Here is a 20,175-nt window from a genome sequence, read left to right on the forward strand (position 1 = left end):
AGGGTAAACACATGGAACCAGAGAATCATAACTTCGTAGTTCCTTGCAGCATTATTCACAAATGGGCAAAAGGGCAGGACAACCCGTTGCATGAGACATCCCGTGCTCACGCAGGTTCTCGGAAGGGCCGCACCGCAAGGGTTGTGATATAGGCAACCTATCCTGATACAACTATACTAATTCCACATTTCGAATTCGTGACCTATAGATATCATAGAGAAAACTTTACCATTACTCCAAGGCTTCCTTCACCAATATTCACTATGGTTTTATTGAAATGAGTTTTTTGACGAGTTTGTTGAAAGTGGAAACCGAAATGCTAATCGAGCTTCCGAAATAAAGTTCCATTTACCTTTTCATCAAAGTACAAGAAAACCAAATCCGTTTTTTTCCGAAACTGAATATTAAAGCTAGTACTCCTAGTAAATAGTTAAAAATCTGTTAGCCAAAAACAGAGGGGGGAAAGGGCGGAAACAAAACTCCCCTTTGGGGATGTACACAACCATTGAAGCCTCATTTTCTTTTTATTCCTTCATTCACTAAGATCTGATTGCACCCTAAAGAAGTGTAGGCGAGTGTCTCCAAGCTTCCTGGAATAAGTAGCTTTCTTATACTCATCCCAAGTGAAAGGCCTGTAGAGATAAGGTATTTGTGGTGAGAGCAGCTCAGGGGGACAAGCTATCCTGGCATTGGGGGCTGGAGCTCCAAAGTAGGCCATTGACATCCTCGTTCTGCAAGAATTCACCATGGCCCTATGCCTCACACTCAAAAACCTTCCATTCGTCAGTGCCTGCAAGTTAAATACCAAGTGTACAATTCCTAAAGGGTTAGTCTTTTCGTTCCTTGGTACAGCTAGATACTCATCAATCTTTGTATGATAGTAATAATGCTGGGTGGAGTTGAACTATAAGTTTTACTTTGGACTACGAATTTTCAAACATCTAAGTTTATAAAGTATAGATGTTTGTAATGTCGTATTTTTAGCCGTAGTTTTCAATTATATAAACTTTTAAGAAAATAATTGTAATCAATATTCAAATTAACAGCTAAAGTTTTAATTAGGACTGGCAAACAGGCGGGTCGGGTCGGATATGGTTCAGGTCGAAAATGGGTAATAAAAAACGGACAAATTATCCGACCCGACCCATATTTAATACGGATAAAAAACAGATTAACCGGCGGATAATATGGATAACCATATAAATCATGACTTCTTATATATGATCACTTTTGAGAGAATTTTCAGTCTCCCTAACTTGAGGAACACCCAATTTGATACTTTACAAATGTAAAAGCTAGACTTATTGGTTGTTCATTGGTTACTCATTAGTTATCCATTTTCTAAATAGATAATAAGATTGTTATCCATATTCTACTCGTTTTTTAAAAGTTCATTACTTAAGGCCCCGTTTGGCCATAAGTTTTGTCAAAATAAATTTGAGATTTATTTCAAAACTCATGTTTGGCCATAAATTTTGCTCATATTTTGGCCAAATCCCAAATCAAAAATTTCAAATTCCAAAATCAGCTATTGAGCTGAATTTGGGCCAAAATCCCAAAACTGGGGAATTATATACATGTTTTTTCAAAATAAAGTTGGAAAATATGTTTTGAAAACGTATGTCCAAACACATTTTCATCTTCAAACCAAACTTTACCCAAATCAAATTTTTTAAAATAAATTTGGGATCTATGGCCAAACGCTAGCTTAATCGATATTCTTTTTGGCACGCGAGCAATACTAATGTGGATAGAACAGGCAACCGCTGAACTATCAAGAGTTGTCCACACCTATCAAAGAGCTAGTTGGCACTTTAGAGCATTCACGAATATCCAAGGAAAAGTTTAAAACTTTTAGAAGTAATAAAAGTAGGGCCCTCCAAAAATATGCTTGCAGAGAGGGTTCAGTTTTATCACATCAATTGTAAGCATGGCCAGAACTGAAGGAACCTGTAGTTTGCTAAACCCGAAACTCTGTTGAGCATTAATCACTGCACTTTTCAGTTTTATTTCCCCCCAGAGCACTTGTAGCTATCATGCATGTCAATTCAAGCTATCATTCACCATCTGTTATGTCCATTTCTAACTTTTTATTTGTGTTAAATGAGGATGGGGCTATGATTACCATTAGGGTGATAAACGAATAATGTAAAAACGGATAAATTATTCGACTCGACTCATATTTAATATTAGATAAAAAACGGGTTAATCGAGGATATTATGGATAACCATATTATCCATGGCTTCTTGAATATGATTATTTTTAGAAAAATTTCTAGTCTCACAAAATAGAGTAATCCCAAATTTGAACCTTTATAAATATATAAGTTAAAACTCATTAGTTATCTATTGATTATTCATTTTCTAAGTAGATAATATGGTTCTTAGACCTATTTTTAAAAAGTTTATTAATTATCCAACCTATTTTTTAACAGATAATATAAGTAGATAATTATTTTGCCACCACTAATTACCATGTATGACAAGCACTTGTAGCTATTACGAAATCAGAAATTCGAAAAAGAAAGAGATAGTGACTAGAGTAAGTCTGGGACCACTGTAATTCTTGACATGTTCAATCGTTGATCCTGTATCACTATTATGTCACGAATGACACTAAACATACTCTCAATTTAAATGAGACAACATGATATACTAAAATGCATATACTTTGTTCAGAAGGTAGATGTAATGTAGGTACCATGAATTTAATTCAGCAAAAAATTATATTTACTAAGTTCACATTCCGAATTTTAATTTGTTACAGTCGCGAACAAGATGAAACAATGTAAACAGGACAAGTAGAGTAAAAAAAGGAGGGCAAGGCGCACCTGTAAGGCGTCACCCACATTGACGCAGAAGGCAGTAGAAGGGTGAGGGGAGACAGGGACCCACAAACCTTCTTGAGGTGAGATTTGAAGGCCAGCAACGTCGTTGGATCTCAAGATGGTCAAGATCTGAGGGTCAGTATGCTCTCCAAAACCAATTCTGGATGGTGGTTGGTTAGGAGACGTGTTGAGAAGCTGGAGGAGTTGGAGTGGGGGCAAAGGGGGATAGTGATTGAGCCTGAGGAGAGAGTCAGAATCATAGTCCTTAAGGAAGTTGCTCAACACTGAGGTGTCTGGGACCCTTAATCCTTCTGCCATCAGCTCCAATATCTCACATGCCAACTCCCTAACTGCTTCTACGTAACCATTCACTGCACACCTGTCAACAACGTAACCACATCAATCAATGCTCATTCTTACTCTTCACTTCATCACCATTATTTATACATCGGCACACAATTCCTTTAGCTTAATGAACTTTTCTTGATTTAGTAAAAAAAGGGTTGTGGTTAGGCTGTCACCAATTTCTGGGAGATTTCTACTTCTATGTTTGAAAATCGATAAGTTCTTTATTTTTCAAATACGATTTGATTGGACCTTATAGCTAGATGGATGAGGATATCTGACAGGTCAATCTGATTCTGAATCATTATGTGTTGTTTCTCAGAGAGTACGAGTCTTACAGTGTTATGAAGTATCGTATCAATTTAATTTTCAATTTGCGTCTAGTTCCGTACCCTCTTCTTAGTCTATGACATAAAACCGTAAATATTCAATGCGCATCAGCACATGGGACATCGCATATGCCATCCAATACGCTTGGAACTCCTTTATGGCACATAGTAATTTCATTAATCTATTGTTCTCACTATCATATTACCAAATGATAATACCAAGTTATATCTTTTTTTTCGTGTGTTCCCAAAAAAATAATACATTTTTATATTTAAAAATAATTTAACTTTAAATTTTTTATTTTACTCACGTTACTCTTAATGATAAGCTTTTATAGCTACAAAAATATCACGGTCGCACAAAGCTTTTGCCCCTTAAACGTTTAGGACCACATGTTTCAAAAAACTTTTTTTTCTTTGAAATTTTGTGTCAAATCAAATTATATCATCTAAAATGAAAAGTAGGGAGTAGTACTTAGTCCCCAATTTGGAATTTCAGTCCGTTGACGGATAAATCTATATTTTTCCCTCTGTTTAATTTAAAAACAAATCTACACACATTTTCTCACCATTTGCTTAAGTATCTTCCAAAGGCGCTATTGTCGATTCTTGAATCATGCAATCCTGCTCAAAATTCTAGTTGTCCTCTCAAGATATCTAGTGGGATGTGGTTTTCACTCTTTAAATTCTTAGAATATTGTCAAACAAATTCAAGAAAACTTCTGTCCTTTGATCTAGGATAGAGATATATAGTACATGATGACAACTGTAAATATAAAGAAAAAAAACTTCTCGATATATTTTTGTTGCATCATTTCGTAACATAAGCCCACACTCAATGGAGAAATTAGGAATCCACGTGACAATGGTCCAAGAAAAGCACGTGTTGCTTCAATTCAAAACCACTACACTAGAATTAGCAACTTGTTTAATTATAAATTGCACCAATTATGCATCACTTAGGTGTTAAGTACTCCAAAAGTCTAAAGGTCTTTAGCCCATCGAGGACTTGCTTTTACGTAGCTAATTATTTAACCAATCATACAAGAGTCAACAGATTTCTGTCGTTCTAAAATAGACGGGTTTTACGGAAATCATCTGCTTGAATAATTTAAAATAATTATATATATTCATGTTTGAGTTAAAACAGCATTGACACTTGGACAATAAGTTACTCCCTACTTGACACATTTTGCCTTTTCACGCTCCACAAAAAATAATAAATGAAGTGTATAATTTACCATGATAATCATATTAATTGATGCATATTTCATTGTATTTCAAAAAATGATTTGATATGAATAATAAATAACAGGAAATTTTTTTTGTCTCTCTTGATATACGTAAATTGACAAGTAAAAATAAAAATCTATTTTTAGTATATATGCCAAGTAAAAGCGAGAATACAATGTTACTACTCTTTATGGAAAATGGAAAACAAGAAAGAAAGTCAAAAATTAGAAAGTACAAATGACATTTAAAGCGAGAAAATTGGGCATGATGAAGAAAGCAAAGCTAGAGAAAGAAGAGATTTGCAATTTTGCATGATGAGTTGATATATGAGGGTAGTTGATGTCTAGCTCTTTTTGAATCCTCAAAAAAGATCAAACATGGCGGAGACAGATTCAACAATCCTACAGCTGGCGCAACATGCCCTATGCTACAGATACTAGGTCCATTCCCTATAACCAAGAAATTGACTTGTGTACTATCTAAATTCCAGTATCTGTCCTTTCTTCCTTCCCCCTTAATTTAATCTCACATCACTAAACTAGATCCTGCAACTCTACTACCACGGCCTCTTCAATTTATAGAGAGAGCCTCTCTAGCTAGTACTCTCACTGGATGAGATGTGTAGTGATTCCTATATTGTTCAATACGATAAATAGGTCACCTAAGGTGAAACAAATGATCCAATGTCCTTATAGTGTCAGAAACTGTAATCCTAGTAGCTTTACAGATGTTATGTATATAGACGAACAGAGTAACAGTAGTAGAGGTACTCCTCTAAGTCTCCCATATCCTATCCTGGACCACTTTTAATTATATATATATATATATATAACAAAAATGTTTACATGAGCTCATGTTGACCATGTAATTAAACTTGTAAATATTTTTATGCTAGTTAACTTGCATGATATATCCTCCGAACCAGTTAATGATAATCTAGAAAAAAAAGTGACAAGAAATCAAAATTTCACCCAAAAAAAAATTACTACATGAGAAGTTTAGAAGATACCTAAATAGGGTTGGGTCATTGGAAATAGTTTTGGATGTTTGAGAGATAGACAAAGGGTTGGTATGAAAAAGCAAATATTCAACTTCTCCATAATCTCCATTGAACCCTATGTTCTTGCAGCCATACCCATATGGATTGGCCGGTCCAGCACGTTGTTTTTCGGAAGCCGGTTTAGAGAAAAATCGGTAGCTTTCATCTTCCATTACTTTAATGACATGTTCAGGGACACCATGGTTGATGACTTTGAAGAAACCAAAGTTTTCAGAGGCTTTGACAATGAGCTTTGACACTTCTGATCTCTCGCCCAAAAGGTCTATTATAGGAAGCTCAATGTCACGTAATTTTTCTTTTTCTTGGCGGCTAGACGGCGGACAAGGCTGATGAGCCACCACCATGTGAAAAAAGCAGTATAGAAGAAAGAGAATAGTAGTAAAAGAAAGAATGAAGAGAATCATATGTTACGTACTCTCCATATGTATAGAGAAAGATGTGGATTTAATACCCCCAACCCCCTTTTAATTAGTGTACTTATTACAATACGTAAGAAGAGAGAGAATCTATGAGAAGGGGACTGAAGAAGATAGGTGGGAAGTGGGATATATGGAGATAAATATTCTGGAGATAAATATTCTTTTGACGATTACACACATTTGCTTGAAAAGTACAAGAAGAAAATTCATGTCACTCAAACATTAAACAAAACAAAGAAAACCGTTGACTTTTTCCTTTTCCCCTTTGTCGACATGAATATTTTTTTTTTTTTTTAATTTTTTGTATGAGATTCGATATATAGTCTACTTTCTATAATATTATTCTAAAGTTGGATACGTTTCCCTGGCTTTTAAGCTAAGATCAAGTTATTCTTCAGAACCAATTTCATTTCCATTACTATTGTTGTTGATGAGATTATTAGGTATAATAAGCATTTTCTAGTCTAATATCTAGGTGTATTTGGATAAATGGATTGTAAGATACTAGTGTTGATTTATATCAACTTTGCTCTGGGCAAATTTCTGGGTGTTCATTGCACAAAAATTACTGCTTTAGTTTTTGATGATAGGCTATAATTGCATATTTTAGTCGCTTATTACACTCTAATTTACTGCACTTTAATTGAGTTTGAACTTTAATCGCTAGTGTTTTGCACTAATTGTGTACTTTATGCCTCTAGGAGTGATTCCGAGCTATGTAGATATTATGGAATGAATTCAAGTGATTTGGAGTTTTGAAGTCTGACTAAAAGACCAAGGAATCAAGCCGGGATCGTGATCGGAGATCAACGGATGATAGTTAAAGACGAAACGGAGAATCGAGTAGGCATACGGCACATTGTCTAGTAAAATGCACATAACTTTTTGCTCAGAACTCCGTTTGGGTTCCACAATTTATCGTTGGAAAGCTAGTTGAAAGGGATACAACTTTCATGTTTTGCATTTTTGCGAATTCCCTGTCGCGGCACATCGAGCGGCGCAGCGTGCGCCGCGCCTTTGGAATTTTCCTGCAGTCTGTCAGAATCAGCTCTCTGAATTTCCCCACAAGCACACCGCATGGCGCATCGCCCGATGCGGCACGTCTGTGCAAATTTTACACAGCCAGAGTCCTATTTCGCGCAGGAAAGGGTGTTTCGTCTGGGCCTAACCCTACTTGGTATAAATACATATAAAATTGCTATTTTGGCTTTTGACAGATCTTAGACGTGGGGGAACACAAACCACGCTTGAAGGAGGCTTCTAACTAGTTTTCTTCTTTTCTCTTCCCACTACAACATAAAGCATTTATAGCTACAAAATACAACGTAGCTAATTATGAAAAATTCCGTGGCTAAACACTTTAGCTATAATATATTCTTTCATAGCATTCGTAGCAAAATGTAGCGTAGCTAAAAGTTAGCTACAAACTTTACATGGTCCGTGGCTAAGGATTAATACTTATTGCTATAAAATTTGTGTTGTAGTTGTATTTATAGCAAATAAGTTTATACTCTTGCCACGATAAATATATTTATAGCAAATGATTTTATACTATTGCCACGACAAATAAATCGGTAGCTATCTTTATATGGTAGCTACAAAGTGTTATAGCGTGGCAAAATATTCAAATTTATTTGCCACGAAAATTTGGATATGTAACTGCTTATATATTAGTCCGTGGCAAAAATATTTTTGTTTAGGTACGGACAAAAAGTTCCATGGCTAAAAATCATACAAAAAAGTCGTGGTTAGATTATTTTTTACAAAAAAAAATTGATTTATCATAGTGACAAAAGTTTCTCTCACAAATCCCTTATTTCTTAGCTATTTGATTTTTTTCTAAAAAATTTCAATTATTCTGTGGTCGTGCATATTATATTAAATTTAATGACTTATTAAGCTTGAGTAATAACTAACTCTGCAAAAAGTTGACATTTAAAAAATTTCACAAAATAAATTCCAAAATACATGTACTAATCACTTAATAGTATCTGCAGTACATAAATCTTCTACAATAACTAATTGAAGAAAACAACTAGCCAATGCGAGGCTTAATTATAACAGAGATCAGAAATAATGTACAGAATTTCACATTAAATAAACATAAGTAATTCCTTGATGATTCATATTGCCACCGCATCCTCGATCTTCATGCATCCAAAAATATATGAAGCACTCTTCGTAATCACTAAACTGAAAATAATGAAATGACATGATCTTGTGAGAAACTTATATTTGAAATATTAAAACATATAAAGACGCATTTACAGTTTGTAATTAAAAAAAAATCAATGAATCATGGAATGAGAAGAAAAAAATTTCCAACACAAAGGACAGGAGAAAGCATTTAAAAAAACATCTTAAAACTTAAGGAGATCGAAAAAGAAGTAAAACTTACAGTTTGGCATTAGAAGAGACTGAAATTTCTCAAAGGCACTTTCTCTTGAGCACCCTATAAATAAAAAACAAACAATTGAAGCAGAAACCCAAGTCAATTAGGTGTAAAGCACAAAACTTATCAAATCTTCAAAAAACGCACTCATTACTTATAAAAATAAAGCATAATATCTATCAAATTGCTGAAATAACTCAAAAAATTAAACTTAAAAATTCAAACCAAAGTAGGTATAAAGAGATTCAGAAACCCTATAATATAAAGACATGAGCTTACCTGGAAAGAGACAACCAACAAGTTAAAATTTTTGTTCATAAATAAAGAAGCAATGTATGTACCCTGTTATTCCTCTTTGTCTTTCTTGCAGTGATTTAAGGCTTGACTATTAAGGTGGAAGAAAGAAATAAGAAAATAGGAAAAGTGGTGGCTGAGGGTGAGGACATAGGTTTTGGTTTGGAGGGTTTTAAGTTTGTACGTTCCTTCTCTTATATAGATGCTCTATTTTACTTCTTAATTCAAAAAACATGCATATAAGGGGAGAAAATACAAATACCATAAATGCAAATTAAGTTAGAAAATTACCTATAATAAACCTAAAGAATAAATATATTATATTTAGTTAAAATAAAAAAAATCAACAATTTGCATGAAATAAAGAAATTATAGCTTTTCTCATCTTATATGATATTGTTAGTTTTGTTATATGTTTATATTTCAATAATATTAGCTTCTCAATTTTTAGTGTTAAGTTAGATGTATGATAATTATTAAGTTATTAAAATAATATTAGATTATTAAATCAATAACTTTTATACTTATCTAAATTGACTATAGCTAGTAATTAATGTAGTAGATGTTCTTATCTTTTTTTACAAAAATGAACATCAATAGTGGAAATTAGGTGTGTCAATGGTTCGGTTCGGCCGGTTATTTTATAAAATTTGTACAATACCAATTTTTCGGTTATTCTATTATGTATTACCAAAATTAGACTTTTCGAAATTGTCCCAATCATGTCGGTTTCACTTCGGTACGGTTCGGTTAATTTTTGGTATTTTTTTTAATGTCATGTAAAATTCACCAGTAAAAATAGAATGCAACAACATACATTCTTTTATAGGACTTAGCAAGACTCTCTAGACATTTTACTGTTTAAAGGATAATAAATTAAAAAACATGAAAGATGGCTAGAGTATAGATACACAACTATTCGATAGCAACGTAAAATAAACCAAGTAAAAGCAAAGAAAATATAAATCACACGAGTGGAAAGATATAAACCAAGTTGGGACTCAAGAATAAAGTCTATATTAAATATTCAAAAAAATAAATCTAAATTATATGAAAGGAAACATATTCAATACATTGTAGTTTGCTACTCATAATCGCTAAAATACTTTGTGTCTTGCTAATAAAGATACTTGATATAGCTTAGTTTAAGTATAAGTAGCATAATAGATTTTAGGAATTAGTATTTTGAGTTTAATTACTTATTGGCTTGTAAGAGTTTTCATAATTCCAAGGCCCAATAAAAAAATTAATGCTTTATTAGTTTTAAACTTACTATATAAATATATTTTTCATATGTAAAATTTATTCGGTACGGTTTGATATTTTTTCGATTTATTTTATAAAATAAAAAACCTACCCTAATTATCGGCACGATTATAGATTTATATAAAAACCTACGGTTTCTTCAAAAGAAACCTAAAAATCGGTTCACTGCAGTACGGTTCGGTCGGTTATCAAATATCCATTAACACCCCTAGTGGAAATATGTAACTACTATTTAATACAAATAATACTCAAAATAAGCATAATAATAGTGAAAATATGTAACTATTCATGTATAAGAAGAATACAAAAAAAATATTTTTAGATTTGGTGTATAATTTGATTTATGATAATTATTAAGATAGTAAAAACTGTCATCGTCTAATATATATNATATATATATATATATATATATATATATATATATATATATAAAAAGTGATATAAAAATTATTAAGGACCATATACATGTATATCACTACAACAATTAAAGTCTTTAATATGAATACTTCTGTGAAAAAATAAGTTATTTAAAAGTAATAGAGTATATGACATACATGAATATCTACAACTATTAATAATAATTTAAATTTTACATACAAAATTATATAATTAACAGCAACTGCAATACAAGAAAAGATAAGTTTGATAAGTCTAAAATGTCAAGAGATAAGTTTTGCTGTTATAGACAGGTAAACAAATGAGCCTTTGCTTGAGAATGAAGATTAATTTGCATTTTAAATAATTATGTAATTTTATATACAATTTATATTTTCTTCCTTCATTACTCTTTTTTTATCTTATGAAAAATACAATTGTTACATTTGACATTAATATTTCATTATCTAGTAGTGTTAGGCAACTCTTATCATGATTTTCATAATCGAGCAAAAATATCCATCATTTTTGTCATGGCAATCATTTTTTTCTTTTAAGCCAAAGCAAAAAATACTCAATTAGCTACAAGATTTTGTTTCGAATAATTTCATAGGTCTAAAAGGTTACTATCACTATAGCAAGTTTCAACTTGTAACAAAAGCTAATGATTAGCTACGAAATTTTATCAGAGTAATAAATTGGTAGCTAGATTATTCTACAATGAAAAATAATTATAGTTATTAAGCCAACTATTGCAGTGTTTTAGAACTTGAAACAAAATATTTATCTAGCTATAATATTTTATTTTAAATAATTTATTTTGTTTACAAGGTTACTTTTGCTACAGTAACTTTCAGTTTGTAGCAAAAACTAATAATTAGCTACAATATTTTATCATAATAATAAATTCGTGGCTATATCATTTACCTATTGCTACAATTTTTACAACTTGAAGCAAATGTATTTCTTTAGTTATAGTGTTTTATTTTGGATAATTTATTGTGGCTAAAAGGTTACTACTGCTATAATAACTTTTAATGCGTGACTAAAATGTATGAATTAGCTACGAAATTTTATTATAGCAATAAGTTTGTAGCTATTTAGACAATTATTGCTACGATTGTTAGCAATTATAGCAAAAATAAGGAATTAGCTCTACCAATTTAATTTTCGTGGCTAGCAAATTTTACGAATTTGTAAGTAGCTAGAAAATTCTAATTTTTGTGGCTATTGTTAGGTATTAGCCACGATTTTTAAATTCATAGCTGAGATCTCGTAGCTATAAATACATTATGTTGTAGTGTCCTTTTAATCTCATAGTTCATTAGTTCTAGAGTTTTGGGGTGCTCCATGAACGTTGTAGTTTGAAACTTGAATTGTTCTTATTATTTTATCATATTGGTTTATTTATTCAATATTGCACTTAATTATTTGATTGCTTGATCACCAATTAAATACTATCTACGAATCTATGATTGAACTCGAGAGAGGGAATTCTAAATTGCATATAAAATTGAGTAGAGCAAGATTTTAACTCTAGGGGGGAGGGGGGGCGGATTTGCGGTTAGGATAGGAATATACCTAATCGCCTTGCTTGGTTACTATTAGGGGTGTTCATGGTCCGGCTTGGATCGATTTTTCCCTTAAAAGAAACCAAACCAAGTAACCCGGTTTTTCAAATATTAGAACCAAACCAAACCAATTAAGTCGGTTTTTCTCAATTCGGTTTATGTCGATTTTTTCGGTTATTTGTCGGTTTTTTCTTAAATATAAGATATACACTACCAAACACATATTCCTGCGACCACATTTTCAATGTAACACTATCAAATGATCAATTGCCCTTTGAGAAATCTATTATTTACCAAGATATATTGATGATAATTGAATCAAATAGTGATGAATAATTTAAGGACTCAATTGAAAATATGTTATTTTTAACACGAAATGGATTTTTACACTAAACAAAAGAAAACTACACATCAAACTAGAATGTAAAGGTAAAGAATTATATTAAAAGTGCAAACTATTAACATTTACCATAATTTTTTTGAAACTTTGTATAACAATATACATATATATAGGTGTAATAATAAATTTGAAATAGCTACTCCTATGGTCAGTTTGGTCCGGTTTTTTTCTGATTAAAACCAAAGCCAAACCAAATTTGATCGGTTTTTAAAATTCAAAACCAAAACCAAACCAAACCAAAAAGTATCGGTTTTTTTGGTCGGTTTGGTTTGGTTTCGGTTTTTCGGATTTTTATGAACACCCCTAGTTACTATACATGAATTATTAATGCATTCTTGTTAATCCTAATTCCATAGGAATATAGGCGTTAGGTTAGCTTGAATAGGCGAGTTGTACTTCGGGAGAATGCTACGAGCAATATTAAGCTTGTCAACCAATAAATCAGATAAATTAATTAGACGATTTAAGTGGAAAACTCAACGGGATTGTTAGCTAATCCATAACTCTAGAATATTCACTCACATTGAATTTGTCTCTATAATTCGCCAACTTATTTTCTTTAATCTCTTAATTTGCTACTCTAGATTAATTTTAGTTAAGTATTCATACATTAGGATTCACTTGAATAGATTAATTGTTTGGGTTTAATTTAGTTGATAGTTAATCACAAGTCCCTGTAAGTACGATATCTGGACTTACAATCTTATATTACTTATCGACCACGTATACTTACGTGTGCGTTTAAGAGCAACAGTTTTGTTATCTAAAAATTATCAAATTTAACCACATGTAACCAAAAATCAAACTGATATGGTTTGGGGTGTAGTGGTTAATTTTGTCGTAGAAGATGATATTAGTTATTTTTTGGTGTCTTTTTTTGTTTTCCCGGTAAAAATGTTGAGGGTGACGTGGTGCTGATATGGCATGCTAAGTTCAAAATTTAATTGATTTGACATGCCACATCAGCTTTCCAGTGCCAAAATGAAGTTTTTCAATGTTTGTTTATTTGAATGGCAAAATACATAAATAGTCACTGGAACTATACATCAAATTCCTATTATACGCTTTCTGAGGACCAATATCACCTTACACCCTCAATCTTTTAATAGTGTATCAATACGCATTATTTTTAACTCATTTGTTTACACACAAAAGAAACGCGTAAAATGAGATTTTTCCGTATTAAATTATTTATTTAAGTGCCACGTTTCAAATTTTATTTTATTTTTTAATTGGGTCACTGCCCCTTCTTCTCCATCTTCATCCTCTGCAACTCTATTTCCTCCACCTTCACCTTTGCTGAAGAGAGAAAGAGAAAAGAAAAAGTTCACCCAAGGGCATAATAGCATAAGCAAACGACTTGCTCAAAGAAGAATGGATCATCTTGCGAAATATGAGAAGAGCCGTCGAAAGCTAGGCATGGCGGCAAAATTCCGCAATAAATATTGTAGCTCGTTTGGTCAAATTGCAAAAAATCAACTTATTTTGAGAAATATTTTTTTTTTTCGAAAGTGTTTTTCTCAGAAGTACTTTTGGTAAAAAATAATTTTTGTTTGCTAAATAATTTGAAAAGTATTTCTGAGCGGCAATTAGTATTTGGTCAAACTTTTAAAAACTGCTTCTAAATATATTTTTTCAAAAATGCATTTGAAAAAAGTGTACTTTTTTCTGCTTCTGTTTCTCCTCAAAAGTATTTTTTTTTTTCCAAAAGCTTGGCCAAACACTTCAACTTTAAAAAAAATACATTCTTTTGGCAAAAAATTACTTCTAGGATTAGAGAAACTTGGCAAAACAGACTACTAATCACACGAAAGACAAGTAGATTATGAGGACAATACAAGTGGTGACGTAGTGATTGGTCTGATTAATGGGCGTATATTTTAATTTTGTTATAAAACAGAATGCGTTGTCTTCCATTTATTTTTTTGGTTTCCCATCCGGTGTCCGGTACTCACATTGAGGCCCGACTAAATCCGGATTCGCGCCGGGAAATCCCACATTGGGGATAAAGCGTTCCCTAACAAATGCGACTCCATACCCAGGGGCTCGAACTCGAGACCTCTGATTAAGGATGAAGGAATACTTACCACTCCACCACAACCCTTGTTGGTTGTTGTCTTCCATTCCAAGGTGACAAGAAATGCATTCAAGTTCCCAGAGCCTGGGTAAACTGGCAATAGCCAATAGGTTGATTGTAGCTTGTGAAATTGATGATGACGGTGATAAAATCGGTGGTGGTGATAAAATCGATGCGGGTGAAATGGTGTTACAGGTTTGGACAGAAGAAGATGAGGGCGTACCTACAATTTTGTATTTTTAAGCTAGTGACATGTGTCAGGATTTTATTGATGCACAACATTACACATCTTTTCAAAAATTTGTCAAGAAAAAAAGTAGTGTATATTATATGAAAAATTTTATTTTGTGCTTCACACAACTGATACTAGTTGTGTGAGGCCTCTTTTTTGTCACAATTGTGTGGGTCCCAGAATTTTGTGGACCCAGATGTGTAAGATATGGATCCACAAATATGTGAGATAAAAAGATGCCTCATACAACTATTGTCAGTTGTGTGAGACACAAAATAAAATCACATATTATACACACTATTGAGAGGTTGAATGTGTAATATGATATTTGTCTTCAGAAAATGTGTAACAATGATTTAGGGGTCGTTTGGTTGCCGGTTAGAGTTATGCAGGTATTAGTTATACATGTATTAGTTATGCAGGGATAAGTTATGCAGGGATAAGTAATGCAGGGATTTTAGTTATGCAGGTATTAGTTATGCAGAGATTATTTTTTTGAATATTTGGTTTGTTGTATTAGAAATTGATATACATTATATAAATTTTAAAGTAAAATGCTTGTTTACAACTATACCCCTGGCCTTCTTTTGCATTGTTTTTTCTCTCTTTCCATTTATGTAGAAAACAATTTAGTTAGGAACTTTGGGTGTTACTTTCACTTCTTCGTCATACTACTAAACTATGTGAAGTTTAGACATATTTGATTTTCACTTCTTAGTTTTGGTATTTCCATTTTCTAGTGGCTTCTCCAGTTTGCTTTTGCTAGTTTGTTCTTTAAAAATGAGAGAAGACAAGGTATATAGTTGGCAAGTGAAACCTGTTGACGGGTTGGCAGAGAAATAAGGAAGCCTTATGTGTAAAGTGATAGGGGTAAATTTGTCATTTCAGTATTTTATCCATGTATTACTAATACATGTATTAGTTATTCCATCTTCTACCCCGCATAAAATAATACACAGATTGACTCACAACTTATACATGTATTATTTATGCATAATTGAAAAATGTCAACCAAACATGGTATTAGTTATGCAGAATTTTATACAAAATAACTATTGCCTACCAAACATGGTATAAGTTATGTTACCCCTTATACATGAATAACCTTTCTTCTAACCAGCTACCAAACGACCTCTTAGTGTATGGTTCAGATGGCTACTTACACTACTAAAAGTTAGTGGAAATTCGTCCACCAAAACTGGCCGAAATCAACCGGAAGTTGATAAAAATCAGTCGATTTTAATTGGTCGGAAAAATGATGGTCGTTAACGTGTATCGACCGAAAACGGTTGCAAATTTTCGACCGATTCGGTCGGAAATTTCAAAGCGTTGACTGACTGTCAAACTTCAATTCGACCGAATTCGGTCGGTAACCATTAAAATATTTTTTTAAATTTTCAAATACCGACTGAAATCGGTCAGAATTTTAAAAAAATAATAATTAGTTGTAAATTGCAATAAATTTTTAATTTATTTTAAAAAATAAATATAAATTCATAATTTCCGACCGAATTTGGTCGGAAATTTCAAAAACTTGAGAATTTATTTGAAATTTCCGACCGAATTCCGCTGAAAATTATAAATTTTTGGGCAAACAAAATTAATTTCCGACCGATTTCGGTCGGAATTCTGGGTAAAAACTGGGCAGAAAATGCCTGCTTTTAAGCTACACCACCTGCCAATTACAACCAATATCCATCCTATAATGGCAGGATTACATTGCTGCCATTCAACCATAATTAATCAACAATAATTAACTAACTAACTAACAACAACAACAATTAACTAACAAAAATAATTAACAAACATTAACAACCATTATCTAACAACAACAACAACTAATAACAACCACAACAACAACGTTAACCACAACAACAACTATCCAAATGTTCAATAACAAAATAATATTAACAATACAATCATCATTCAAAACTAGTCTCAACTAAAAAACAGTCAAGTTCAATACTTTGTTTCGCAATACACACCATTACAGGAAAATACTTATAACGACTACCTATAAACTGGTGTCACAATCCAGGAACTTCTAAGAGTCACTACAAATACTGGTTCAAAGAAAATACATACGTTCTCGAAATAAAAGAAAACGGGGAAACTAGGATAACTGGAAGGGGGCTCCAAGGTCTGCGCACGCCGACAAATCTACCTTGGGTATCCTAATGGACTGAAGGCAGCAAGCCAACTCAGATCAACACGGTCCAGTACCAAAATCGGCACAGAAAGTGCAAAGTGCATTATCAGTACAATCGACCCCATGTACTGGTAAGTGTCGAGCCTAACCTCGGCGAAGTAGTGACGAGGCTAGGATACGACAATAACATGAACCTGTGCAGTTAAATCATATACAGGAAGATAATAACAAATGGAAATTTAAGTAGATATTAACGGGAAGGGGGAGAAACATGCTGAGGGGAATATCAGATCCTGAACATAGTAACAGTACAGAAACGTAGTAAATAACATGATTTGCACCAATGAAAGTAATAAACCTCGCAAAACAAGTGCATGACATCACCTTTCGTGCTTTTACTCTCATCCTCACCATAAGAAACAATAGAAACGACATGGCATCACCCTTCGTGCATTAACTCTCTCATAACATGGCACGACATCACCCTTCGTGCATTATCACTCCCTCACAAAATATTGCACGGCATCACCCTTCGTACTTTAACACTCTCCCTCACCAAGGGAATGAACAATAATAACAGGGAGATAGAAATATCAAGAACCAGTCTTACTTCAAAATTTAATTCCACAATACTAGTCTCAACTCTGAATTAATACTTAATCAGTACCAAACTTTGTAAAACATGATAAGAGATGTTCCACATATGGAATAACAAGTCTAAACATGAAATATATGATCAAAGAGTACAGCAGTTACAAGAATAAGACTAACTCGCATGCTATGACTCGATAACAATGCATAGGTACTTGTCACCTTACCTATACGTTATACTCACTATCAAATACGTAGCAAATAGACTCAACAATACCTAATCCCTCAAGCTAAGGTTAGCCACAACACTTACCTCGATTCCACGGCCAAACTCAAGCCTCAATTATCGCTTTTCATCTAGATTCTACCTCCAATCCACTCGTATCTAGTCATAATTGACTTAATTGTCACGACCCATTTTCCATAATAGGTCATGATGGCGCCCGACACCATTGTCAGGCCAGCCAACGCGGAAGTGTAATTTAAGTCCTCATTTTACTTTTACCAAAAACTAATTATAACAGATTTTCAAAGTTAAGTTAAGGCCAAGAGTGGTAAATAAGGTATCAAAATAGTTATATAACCCAAAAATAAATGTCTACTAACGTGTGTGTGCCAGAACCTAGCGTCACAAGCTACGGGAAGCTAGTAGAATATACAACCAAAAGAATACTACACTACCCTACTGTCTGGATCAGAATAGACAGAAATAACACTACAAAGAGAGACTTCTTCGGTTGCGGATCGACATGGAAGGAAAAGCAGCTCACCGTAGAAGTCCCAAGCCTGCTCACAACTGCGCACCAGAGAAATAACCGGATCCACCTGCCTCAGACCCTGTACATTTAAGCACAGAAGCGTAGCATGAGTACATAAACAATATGTACCCAGTGAGTATCCCGCCTAACCTCGAAGGAGTAGAGACGAGAGTTCGACTTGACACTCACTAGGGCCAAATAATATCCTAAGTTTAAATTAACAATAAAAATCTATAACAGGCAACAATTTACAACTAGGCATATAAATCATATTCTCGCTGAGATTCAAATTAATCATTTACTTTATTCACAATTATCAGTTCCTTTCGAGTCATGAAAGTGTAATTCTAATAGTTAACAAACTCAGGAAAAGCTATAAAAGTATGCGCAAATATGCCGTGGCGACGGCCCGATCCTACAGAAATAAACTGTGCACTTGCCGAGGGTCGCCAGCACGCCTATAGATGTATCTATTCATACCGTGGCGATCGGCCTGATCCACAATAAGTAGGAATATCAAGTATACACACAAGGCACATCAATAGTCATAATTGCCAAGCAAGACTTCAACATTTATACAAGTACGTTCTTATTCCCTTTTTAAAATCCCTAGCATGTCCTAGGTGCTCATAGTAACAAGATATTAAATAGAGTCATATGAAATAAGCATGATGTGGGTCCTAAGCTACCCGGACCATTGACATAGTAGTAGCTACGCACGGACTCTCGTCACCTAGCGCGTGCGTAGCCCCCGCATTTAGCACAATTATTCAATTATTAATCCTATGGGGACAGTTCCCCCTCACAAAGTTAGAAAGGAGACTCACCTCGCTCCAAAGCGCGCTCCCGAATATCAAGAACAAGCCCAAGCTCTTTATTCGAAGCCGAACGATCGCAAACTAGTTAAAATAGGTAAGAACTAGTCAATAAAGGCTCAAAAGGCCGAATTCTAACCATTTAAGTAATTTCCGAACCTTTCCCACAAGTTTCCTAAATTCCGACCCCGGGCCCACGCGCCCGGATTCCGAGATTTTTCAAAGGAAATTGTTCTCTATGCACTAAGGATCGATAATATATGATTTCTAGTTCATTACATAGTAAATTACATGATTAAATCTTAGTTTTATCAAAACCCTAGGTCTAGCTCTAACCCTTGATTTTTACTTAATTTCTAGTGTTTAATCTATCTAATGTTCATGTATTTAAGCTAAGGGAGAGTGGAAATTACTTACCTTGTGATGATATGCGGAAACCCTCTCTTTGGAAGCCCCAATTTCGCCCAAGTGTGGAGAAGAATGTGAAATAAATGCACTTAAGTTCGAATTAAAAGAGTTCACTGCCCAGCGATTTCCGCTTCTGCGGTTTGGGGACCGCATCTGCGGTCCCGCACCTGCGAAATAAGGCCGCATCTGCGGCTCTGGGCTAAGGGAGGCTGGAACGCATCTGCGGTCTGAGAAGCGCTTATGCGGAACCGCTTCTGCGGAAATAAGGCCGCATCTGCGATCATTTGACCGCATCTGCGGTCCTTGAACCGCAGATGCGGTTATGACAGAAGCAGCAGCCTTCAGCCTTTTCTCAACTTTCTAACTTCACTCGAGCCTCGGTCATTTGACGCTCGGGGCTCCCGAGCCCCGCCCGAACATACCGACAAGTCTGAAATCACGAGGCGGACCTACTCGAACCCTCGGAACTCCCAGAACAACGCTAAATCTTATAATCACCCCCTAAAACCAAATGAATCAAACTATTGAATCCTTAAGTTCTTAATTCTCCTCTAACGGGTCAAAACGCCCTTAAACTACTCGGATTGACACCAAATTTTATGGGAAAGTCTTAAATGACATTACGGACCTGTA

General features: G+C 33.9%; 1 protein-coding gene across 1 annotated transcript; it reads right to left on the minus strand.

The window, feature by feature from the left end:
- Nucleotides 330-6,234, minus strand: LOC109232773 (gibberellin 2-beta-dioxygenase 2-like). The gene is made up of 3 exons (XM_019398503.1): nt 5,745-6,234; nt 2,832-3,207; nt 330-790 (listed from the first exon to the last, which is right to left on the minus strand). Exons 1-3 carry the CDS (start codon nt 6,197-6,199, stop codon nt 533-535), a joined length of 1,089 nt encoding a protein of 362 aa, XP_019254048.1. The 5' UTR covers nt 6,200-6,234; the 3' UTR covers nt 330-532.

This window comes from Nicotiana attenuata, chromosome 9 (genome assembly GCF_001879085.1).
Source record: "Nicotiana attenuata strain UT chromosome 9, NIATTr2, whole genome shotgun sequence".
Classification (NCBI taxonomy): Eukaryota; Viridiplantae; Streptophyta; class Magnoliopsida; order Solanales; family Solanaceae; genus Nicotiana; species Nicotiana attenuata.